The following is an 11,746-nucleotide window of genomic DNA, read 5'->3' as shown; positions in this document are numbered from 1 at the left end:
GCGCACCAGCCATTCCGCGCACCAGCCATTCCGCGCCCCAGCCATTCCTATATAGGATCCGAACCCGCAGCGGGAGCGTAGCTGCGCTCCCAGCGCCGCACTCTCCTGAGTGAGCCACAGGGCTGGCCCTTCTTTCTGATCTTTAAATATGCCACGTTATTTCCCAATTCCTTGCTGTCCATTCCACCTGAAATGCTGTTCTGTCAGATAATAATAATGTTACCTCCTCCTTTCCAATAATTTTACCTCCTAATTCTTTCTTGTTTAACTCCATCAGCTAGTACCACCAGAACTATATTATGTAAGTGTAGTAAGTACTGGACATTATTTACTATTTCTCACATTAATTAGAATGGTTCTAGTGTTTCTCCATTCAGTCAGTTACTAACTTTTGGGTTGTGTGTTAAAGAACTATTCATCTATTCTGATTTTAAGGGTTCTAAGCAAGAATGTATGATGAATTTGATTAAATGCTTTTTTAACATTCGTGGAGATCATATGATTTTTTAACTTTTGATCTATTGGAAATTATATTAACAAATTTCTTTATATTGAACCATAATTGCATTTATTCACTCATTTACTCAGTAAATATTTGTTGAGTACCTACAATGTGCCAGATACTGTTCTAAGCATTGAATATACCATAATAAACTAAACACAAATATCATTGTCCTTGCAAAGCATACCTTCTGGTGGGAGACATAAATTAACAAAATAAGTACATAAATTTTATTGTACATTAGAAGGTAGAAAATACTATGAAGAGAAAAGGAGCAGGGACAAGTGACAGGGAGTACTAGAGTTGGTGATGGCTGCGATTTTAAGTAGCGTGACCAGGGAAGGCCTCATTAAGAAGGCAATATTTGAGCAAAGACTTGAAGGAGATAAGGAAGTGACGTGCAGATGTTGGAAAGGTTATCTAAGTGAATATTTAAATTACCAAGATTTAAGACAGGAGTTCATGTTAGACATATCAATAGAGAACAAGAAACTATTCTTAGAAAAATCAGGGGAAGTGTCCCAGGAATTGGTAGAAGATTCCAACAGGAAGAGTAATGGGTGTAGTGTAAGAATGTGAGATTTTTTATTGTGTATATTTAAAGTGTACAATATAATCTTCTGATATACATAGAGAAGTGATTGCTACAGTCAAGCCAATTAATATATCCATCATCTCACATAGTTATTTCTTGTGTGTGTGTGTGTGTGTGTGTGTGTGTGTGTGTCTGTGCGTGTGCACGCATGCACACCTGTGTGTGGTAAGATCACCTAATATCTACTCTCAGGATATTTCCAGTACATAGTACAATATTATTAACTATCATCATTATGCTGTACTTTAGATCTCTATATTTATTCATGCTGCATACCAGAATTTTGTGCCCTTTGACCTGCATCTTTCCATTTCTCCCCACCCACTCCCACCTGTGGTAACCACAATTCTATTCTGTTTCTATGTATTCTACTTTTTTTTAGACTCCACATGTGAGAGAGAACATACAGTATTTTTCTTTCGGTATCTGGCTTTCTTCAGTTAACATAATGGAGGGCATGAGATTTTTTTGGAAACTGGAGGGAAGGGGCAGGTCTAGTGATATATGAGAGATGGGAAAAACCAGGCACCAACTAATGAGAAGACTATGGGGGAAGCAGTGTCATTGGGGGAGATCCAGATTTCAGTTAGACTAAGAAATTAAAGAGACTATTCAAAGAGGCTTAAGAGGCAAGGGATGATGTATTATGTTTTACAGAAGACCTAATGGAAGTACTTCAAGAGTTGATGAGGGGTGGGAAATGGAGACAGAATAGGAGATATGATGACCCATATGGTAATTATTAAGTGATAAGGAATGATTTCAGAGTCAGAGGCTTCCTGTAGTTATTGGCAAATAGGGATAAAAGTACAATGAATTTAGTTTTGGTGGTCTCTAGACAGACGGTGGTGGTGAGGCTGTGAGTTGTTTGGGGGTGAGGGTGGGTACCAATGCAGGTATGGAGGCCTGTGGATGAATGCTCTTACTCCAGAATAGGCTGAGTTTACTCTTGACTCCTATGACAGGGGAAGAGTCATGCTTCTATGATCTATCAAAAAAAAGAAGACAGGCATGGCAATATAGTACTAAAATTTTTCAAAATGGTAACATTATAGATAATCTATTCATTAATTTAAGAAGACAATCTATTTGCTTCGTGCCCTAGTTTTAGAAAATACATGTCTCTATAATTTTATTCTTCACAGGTAAATATTTATATAATTTCAAAGTAGGAATCCATCACCTTTAACTTTTTTCATTTTCCTACAGATTATCGTTGCTTATAAGAGTTTTTGTAAAATACTTAGTATGGCTGCAGTAGAAAAAATATCTCACGTGTGTTTTTACAGTTAAACAATGGGAAATTAAATCATTGAAGCAATTCAGAATGAAACCTACGCAAACTTTTTCTGTTAATCAAAATTTCCTAATGTTGTTAAGTTTCAAATGGAAACTCAAATAGTCTTAACTTCTTCCCCAATAATCAAATGTATTGGCAGTGGTTGTTATTCCTGTCAAATAGGAATATTTTTACAATATCTAGAACCCATCAATTAATTTAGAATATCTTCCAAAGTGTCAGCTCAAGCCCTTCAGTGAAGCTTAACTGAAATTTCAGTAAATAGTGTATGATATACACTATATGTAAGATATTTTTTAATGTATCCTTCTCTTCTGATAGTGACTAAGTGATAGTTTAAGAGGAAAACTAGAATGGATGACCTACGTGGAACACCTGCTATTTGAGCTTCTTATATCAATTTTCAAACATTTCGTAATATGATCTTTCAGGAAAAATCTAGTTATATAAATCTCTCGTAAGAACAAGACAGGAAAGAATGGATTTAAAATTCAAAATAATAATCCCTCAATAATGACCCTCTCCCAAAGTCTTTAGTATAGTAAGCCAGCTGTTACAACACATATAGGAGAACAAATGAAGGCCCATGAAAACAATTTGTAAGCACTTTGACCTACCTTTACCTCTTTCTAGGGAAGCCTCAAAGTGAATTCTCAGAGAGAGACTGAATAGTTTTTGATGACTTGCCTGAAGACAAGCTGCAAGGGGAAGAGGGGAATCTCACAAACTTTAAATTAGTAGGCTTTTTTCCTGTTACTCATTACTTACAAAGCCAATAGGCAGATGTTTGAACTAAAGTTAGTGATGGGTACTGTGGTAGCCAGCTTCCAAGATGGCCCCCAATGATTCTCACTTCCTGATATTCTTCTCTTTGTTTAGTTCTCTCCCATACTGAATAGGGCTAACCTGTATAACCAATAAGATATTACAAAAATGAAAGAGTGTAATTTATGAGGCTACATTTTTAAAAAGGCATTGCTTCTGCCTTGATCTTTTGGATCATTCACTCTGGGAAGAAGATAGCTATTGTGTCATAAGGACACTCAAGCAACCCTATGGAGAAATCCATGTGGGGAAGAGATGAGGCCTCCTGTGAATAGCCATGTGAATGACATCTTGAATGCAGTTCCTCTAGCCCCAGTGAAATCTTCATAAGTCTGCAACCACAGCCAATATCTTGACTACAACCTCATGATAGGCCCTAAGCCAGAACACCTAGCTAAGTAAGCAGGTCCCAAATTCCTGATCCATGGAAATTGTGTGAGATAATAAATTTTTATTACTGTTTTGAGCCATACATTTTTTGGGGGGAGGGGTAATTGGTTATGTAACAATTAGATAACTGATAAACAATAAATAACTAATAAGTTACAGAACTGGAATTCAAGCCCATGTTTGACTCCAAAGGTTGAGCTCCCAACAGGTTGAAAGTTTCCCAATGAAATTTTTAGCAGTTTTCCTTAGTTTACCTATTAAAATAATTTATTCTTTGAAATGAATTCAATGTACATCCTATGTAGAAACAGGAACATCAATCCTTTTAATTGTTTGGTCAATGGTATCTTCTTGTATTTACTAATGTTTAACAAATTAGGTCTTGAGCACAGTCAGTTAGAGGTCAATTAATAGCCATGTCTATTTTCCAGATATTTATTGAAAGTATGGTTGAAGAAGTCTAACTCATGTTTCAAGAAGAGATTTTCTGTTAAGATTCGTCATTGAATCTTCTGTCTTACAAGATATTAATGTGTACCATTCCACCTAATTTGTCCCTTCTCCTCTAAAACCATTTTAATACACAATCTCAATTTCCTTAAGAGGAAAACTTAGTGAGTTGTTTCTGAATTATCCTTCACTAGAACTGCAAATGATTTTAAGAACCACTTCAAAGTTCTACCCAAAAGTTGTATCTAAATTTCACATGTCATAATTTTTTCCCATTCTCAATTGTCATTTCAACCCTGGGAAAATAGTATTTTACCTTGAAAGATCTAAACATTTCAGACTAAAGAAATAAATGTTTGTATCCCTTGATCCAGGTGACATGAGTCAATATAAGATGTTAAAGAACATCTCAACTTGACTATCAGACCTGAATGGTACAGTGAAAATGGGGCTTTCTTTGTCCAATAGAATGCTTATTTACTTTGAGGCAGAGCACGAAAACTACCTGTCACCTCTCCCAGAGTGATGGAGACACAAAGGATTACTCAAAGCCCATTTCTTCGGAGCAGTGAGAGGCCCCAAAGGCGTTAATTTCCAGGAACCCTCAAGAGAGAAGCATTCCTTGGAAAAATAAATCTCAGTATTTATTCTCCAGGCAAGAAAGTTACAGAAAAGGAACACAGGTGGTTACAAAAAGAACAGTAAGATAGTTGTCTTGGCAACAATCATTAGGTTTAGCTGCACCAAGGACATCTGCCCTTAGAGCCAGCAATTTTGCTGTGTTACAATTCTCTATCTACAACAGAGACTTTAACCCTGGGGAAAGTTTCCTGTCTTTCACAAGCTTAACATTTCTATGTGCAATTCTAAAAAGTTAGGCCCTGTAAAATACATGTGCTTTATTAATGTTAGTACCCTCCACAACTACCTCTGAGAAATGTTCTATTTCTCTCACTTAAAGCATCTCAAATTATGAAGATCTGAATTTTCAAAATATAAATCAGGAGGTAATTCTTTGTTTAATGAAAATATTAACCATAGGAAGTATTTAGGTAATAGCACCTCTAGAAATCTATTAACAAATATTTGTTAATATACAGACTTAATAAGGTAAACTATAACTCACAGACATGTATTGGTCCACATATTTTATAATGCAAAAACCCTATTACCTACTTTAAGCTTCTTACAAAGATTCCAATTTGTCCCATTATTTATTTGATATGTATTTACTTAATAACTTGCTGCTTTCATTCTGGCCATTCCAGCCATGAAATCACCAGATGTTCAATATTTTAAGTCTTCTAGCTCATTTTAGAGAAGGCTTAATAATTTGCCTGAATATTATGTTGTATTTTTTTTTGTTTCTTTGTTTATGGAAATCATATGCCATGTCATCTCATATATACACATCTAATCAACTTCCATCGAGAAGAGAATGAATATAAATTAGAATGAGATATGAGACTTTGTGTTGGGCTAAGATAGACACAGTGTAAAATTTACCATTAGTGACATTTAGTACATTCATAATGTTGTACAGCCAACACAAAAATCTAGTTTCAGAACATTTTCATCAACCCAAAAGGAAACCCTATACCCATTAAGCAGTCACAGTCCTTTTCTCCATACCCCCAGCCCCTGGCAACCACTGACCTAATTCCTATCTCTCTCGATTTGCCTATTCAGGACATTTCATACAAATAGAATTCTACAATATGTGACTTCTTGTGCCTGGCTTTGTTTTTAGGATTCATCCATGTAACAGTACTTTATTCCTTTTTATGGATTAATAATATTCCATTGTATAAATATCTCACCTTTCATTTATCCATTCATCAGCTGATACACATTTGGGTTGTTTACACTTTTTGGCTATTGCGAATAGTGCTGCTATGAACAAAAATATCACGTACATGTTTTGGTTTGAACACCTGCTTACAATGGTCTTGGGTATATACCCAAGAGTGGAATTGCTGGGCCATGTAGTAATTGAGATGAGACATTTCTAAGTGAAATTTTACTAAGCCAACAAATACTCCTTTTTGGGAGGTGGGGTCATATCATTATTTCTCTTTTATTATGTTAATAAGCTTTCTGCACTCCTACACCTTCCTGTGAAATGTGGTACGGGAGTTTATACCAGGAGACTACAAGATGGCATTGCCAACCCACACTCAACATGAGAACTAAACATTCTTTCTACAAATTTCCCACTGATATAAAGGCAGTTGAAAGTCCCCGATTCTAGCAGATGCATTTCAAGGTTACAGGCAAGTAACCAAAGTCTATCTATATAGCTTTGAAGTCAGATAAACCTTAATCAAATTACAGACAGTTGCCCTTCGGCCACTCACTAAACTTCTCTACTACAGCTTCTCCATCTGTAAAATGCAGATAATAATCCCTGCTTCTCAAGATTGATACAAGGAAAGGGTATAGCCTGGTACATAGTTGGCACTTAATAAATATTAGTTCTTCTTTCCCCATATATTCTTACACTCTTCAAATTAACTATTCTCCAAGGTAACAGTATTCTTTTCTCATCTTGTTTTTCAGGTTAAAATTAAACTGCCAAATACAAACCCTTCTGAAATTAAAATTGATGTCCAGGAAATGACCCTTGACCTTCGTACTCCTAATAAGTGAGTAAAACTCAGAACTGGAATAGTGTATTACAATATTAATGAGTCTTTAGCCAATATTCTTTTAAAATTGTACATAGTTATGTTGCATCACTTCCTAAAGTCTGAAGAAAGTGAAAAATTTAGTTAATCTTTCAGATGTTTGATCTATATGATATAAACATAAATATGTTTGGAAATGCCTAGATTTTTTCTATTTTGTATCTGTACATTTGCCATCAAAACACAATCCTCGACATTCAGATACAGTTTGTTTATCGGTCAGGAAAAAGAGCTGGAAGTGAAAACTCCTTATGTTGTGAGTCTTGCATGTGGTTTTTTGTACAGTGATGGCTTAAGAGAAAGTATATCTTTAAGTTTTTTGAATGTTGTAGGTTCTAAGTTTAAATATGATTATGTTAACCTAAAAAAATCAAAAAGTCTTGTCCTCAATTATGTAAAACAAAAATTCTAACAGCTAATTTATCACTAGATCCTCAGGCTCTGTGAATACATTTAAAAATAATACAGATGGGGGGCCGGCCCGGTGGCGCACTGCGCTAGTGCGCCGCTTGGGAAGTGCGGCGGCGCTCCCACCGAGGGTTCGGATTCCACATACAGACCGGTTCCCGCTCACTGGCTGAGCGAGGCGCGGGGGCAACACCGAGGGTTGCGATCCCGTTGCCAGTCCCGGTCCGGGGGCAACACTGAGGGTTGCGATCCGTTGCCGGACACGGAAAAAGACAAAAAAAAAAAAAAATAAAAGAATAATACAGATGATCATGGAATAATTTAAACATTTTGATATTTTCAAACATAGTTTTGTTACTACATAGGCTCAAATCGTGTTCCCAAAATATAACATATAACACAGTAAAATTCTGATATAAAATATTTTTTCTGGAAACATGGACGTCTCTCAAAACTAACTCTATAAAGATGGAAACAATGGAACCTGGTGTGTATTAGATAAAATATCTAAATATCTTTCTGCTTTTTTCACTTTTAATCTGGATGTATAGCAGGGAGCACACATTGGTTGATTGCAGTTGTCCTATCTCTGTAACTCATGAACATTTCAAGCTGGGTTGGGGAGCAGAGAGTTGCCGGCACATTCTCTTCCTTCCATTATCAGTACCTATAATTCTCTTTTATTGAACTTACGACTTCAAGAAAATAAAAAGTAGATCCCTCCTACAAAAGACTCCTATGTGTAAACAACCCAATGTACATACATAGTTTAATCTTGATTTCTATAGTAAATGCATTTAACCCAAAATGATCTACAGATGAACATATATCAAATATTTCTCATTATTTATATCATTTCAAAAACATATCCTCACAAAAAAATTGTCCCATGTTATAAAAATTACAGTCACTATTCCTACCATCCACTTCAAGTAATATTGTATCCTTTTTATTGCATTTTGCACATGTATTTACTCTTCCACACAAACTTTGCAAGGAAAGTTGGTTAAATGAACAGTCAATCTTCCATGATATTTGCACGCTTGTTAAAAGCACACACATATTTACGTACCATGGAGTTAATTTCCGTTTCCCTAGCAGTTCTCACTGTCTCCATCAATCTTTTGGCAGCTACTCTGGCTATGCTGTCATTCCAGATATTTATCAGAACCCACTAAATGAATGTCTCACACAGAGCTACATTTCCACATAGAGCGTGGGCTGTGCTAGGTCATTTGGGTTATGCTGAGAGGTACTATCTCTTAAGAAAACTTCCTTAATTATGCTAGAAGACAGAAGATAGAATTAAGGATGTTTTTTAAAATCACTTTTCCCAAATACTTGCGCATTCTATAGAGCCATAGTATTATCTGAAATTTTATTATTAGAAATGTGTCTTGTTTTTGAGTTTATTGATATTCACACCTACTTTCTTTAGTTTCTAACTTTAACATCCTGTAACACTGTTTACCCATGCCAAGAAAGATTTAAGAGAGGAGGTTCTGTTCATCTACCTATAGGCAGGACAAGTGAATTTATTTTAACAGGATTGACTAGTGATTTCAGTCAAATAATAGTCAATTGCGTTAGAATTACAAATAAAACCCAGATACTTAGTATTATACAGCCAAAAGAAATAAAGTAGTTTGCCGAATTCTTTTTTTTTTTTTTTTAGTTGGTTGTTTTGGCATGTGGATTCCCAGCATGGAATAGATGGAAAGGAGGAAAGATTAGGGAAATTGAATAATTTTCCAGAATCTCCTGACTTTTGTCTTCATATGAGTTTTCATTATTTTTCTAGATGAATTCTAAGAATATCATAAATGAATATCTTGAATATAATAATAAAAACACATTCCAAAGACAAATACAAGCTAATTTTGGTTGAGTGCTCCTTTAGATTATTCACACCTTTGCTGTACTCCTTTAATTCAGATTAATTGAGAGTTGACCTGATGTTCAGACAGTTACCTAAAATTTTTTAAAAAGTTCTAAATGGAGTAGTTGAATTGCAGTTTAGTCACTATTTCTCCACTTTCTTTGAAAATAGTTATTTCTCCTAGAGGAAATCTTAAAAACGCCATGTCTGTTTTTAACCCAGATATGTAAAGCAAATAATATCGTTAAATACATAAAATAAAAACTGCATTATGTGAATATGTGCATAACAAGGTTATTCTTTATTTAAATCTCTTGCAAGCAACATCAACTTAAACTCTCTAATATAAATTTAAGCATGTAAGTCTCTAAACTTGAGTTCACTGTATACATAATTTTTTTTTGTTTTTAGCTTCACATATTATTATTTGCACTTAATTTATTTCTAATGAAAATTAACACTGGGTGAACATTTGATCAGCACCTAAACTGTAACTTCTTAAAAAGCAAATATATTATCAATTTAAGGCAGAGGGATTGGGTTTAAATGTTTATTCATATTTTATAGTACTAATCTATGGTAATTATTCAGGTGACATTTTGTGGCGACCTAAATATTTGCTTTTCATTTATTTATTTATTTAGTCACTCAACGAACATTTTACAAAGTCTTCTGCTAGACACTAAGGGATCACCAAGATAAGATACAGTCCTGTCTTTCAATGAATTGTACACGGATAAGTACTTGTAGAATTTTCATTTTGTTTAAATCTCAGTGCAGATATCAGACAGTAAAACAAACTAGACAAAAATACGTCCCTAAATCCGTTGCACAGTTCTATTGTTCAAAATTTTAGTATGTGAAGCCATACTACCCACAACTAGACAGAAATACAAGGATAGATGTATTATTCCAGTGGCCGATAACTGTCTCTTTTGGATTTCTCTCCAGACAGAGAAGTGCACATTATCATTGGAACTCCTTCTTCAGCTGATTTATAGCTGTCTTTTAGGGCAATGAAGCTACCACATTAAGCTTTGCCTTCTTGTTAAAGTGAATATATTATCATTTGTAGAATAAGGGATAAAGCAAATCTAACTCCAGCACAACCTATATTGTAAACAGCATTAAAGGAGGGACTGTAAATGTTTTTTGTACCCACTTTTTTTTTTTGAGATGCCAAATATTACAGGCTACATGAAAATACACTGCCATTTGATTACTTTAGTGAAGGGAAGTGTTTCTTCTACTCCGCCTGGCATGAAACAAGAGTCACAGAAAATGTCTTTTTTTTTTTTTTTTCCCTAGAAATGTGTGATAAATACTGTCAATGAGCCCAGACTTATAAACTTAGGTCTTTGCAAATGAGTAAAGAGGGAATTGATTTTCAAGAGTTTTGTTTTTAAGTATAAACTTGTTCTCTATTCAAGTATCCAATAAGGGCCCCTAAAATAATACCTGATTACTGATTTGGATCTTATACCTTCTAAAAGAGCTTTTCTGTCCACCTTTTTAGAGATACTTGGGCCTTCTCTACTGAGAATGTGAGGTAATAAGTGTTTCATGCATTTAATTTTCTTCAGAAAACAGCATGTGATGACCCCGTGCATAATTTAGATTCATACCACTATGACAGAATTATAGATGTCTCATCCTAGCAATGCCTCTAAAGCATACAACTAACTATCCTGCAACTGAGCCATAAACTGAAAAATAAACCCGGCAGTCTTTCACAGGGAATTTTTATCAATGTGTAGTATGAAGAATCAGAAGCAAGCAGAGAAAAGCACTTTCATTGATCTGGTATTGAAATCATTCCAGGCCTGAGTTTCAAAAACTACACCTGTAGTAGAGACCCAGGCTAAAGCTGTGTTAGCAGAAGTGTTATAGAACCTTTCCAATTTTCAAATTTCTATCAGTCATCCACATTCCATCTACACCTGAATATGACTGGCAACAGTTCTGTCCAACAAACTCAAAGTTGCATGGCTCTATTTCTATTCCTGTACACGTAGCCTGAGACTATGTTATACAGTGCAAAATGAGGTAAATTTAAAAAAAAAAAAAAAAAAAAGGGGAGAGTCAAAACAACTGCTTGGGTTTTTAAGGCCAAAAAACTGGCATACTAAAAAAAAAAAAAAAAAAAAAAAACTGGCATACTAGTTTATGTCATTTCGGCATATTTTTTGATCCAGTATTTATACTGTCTAAATATTGGGGATTTTTTTGGTTTCCAACATTCTAGTGGTATATGTTGCTTTCTATTGCCTTATTGAAGGCATATCCCTTTAGGAAGCTAATTCTAGATTTTTATTCTGTTTGTTTTTAGGAAGCTGTTGGTAATCTTTCCCCATGCTGTGGAACGCAGCAGTGCCAAAGCATTTTATACCCTGGAGACTGAGACTCTCGAAGTCAACGCAACTATGAAAAGAGAATTCGATTTTGTTAATTTCTGAACTGCATGAATAAGAAGAAAAACTGGTGAAATGGCATTGCTAACAATTAAAAAAAGTTTGAAAAAATTGGTTAATGTTTTCTATATTCTCCCTATTATTCTTTTTTTTTTTTTTTGCTTTACATAATTATTTTTAATGCAGGGAAGTAACTATTTAGACAAGTAACAGTTTCAGCATTTTGGATTAATGTATGATATGAGAGCACATCATAGGCTGTAGTGCACCAGGATAGGAAAAGAGACCCTTATAAGTAT

The 11,746-nt window shown here is 34.8% G+C and overlaps 1 protein-coding gene across 1 annotated transcript in view; it reads left to right on the top strand.

The window, feature by feature from the left end:
* PIH1D3 (PIH1 domain containing 3) overlaps positions 1-11,492 on the top strand; it is a 30,546-nt gene extending 19,054 nt beyond the window's left edge. The window contains exons 5-6 of the mRNA XM_008583989.1: positions 6,622-6,707; positions 11,366-11,492. Coding sequence (XP_008582211.1) covers positions 6,622-6,707; positions 11,366-11,492 — 213 coding nt within the window. The remainder of the gene's footprint in view (positions 1-6,621; positions 6,708-11,365) is intronic.
* Positions 11,493-11,746: the final 254 nt, after the last annotated feature.

The sequence above is a fragment of the Galeopterus variegatus genome, unplaced genomic scaffold (genome assembly GCF_000696425.1).
Source record: "Galeopterus variegatus unplaced genomic scaffold, G_variegatus-3.0.2 Scaffold3117, whole genome shotgun sequence".
Classification (NCBI taxonomy): Eukaryota; Metazoa; Chordata; class Mammalia; order Dermoptera; family Cynocephalidae; genus Galeopterus; species Galeopterus variegatus.
The sequence above is the reverse complement of the archived record's forward strand: the minus strand, read 5'-3'. Positions and strand labels throughout refer to the sequence as shown.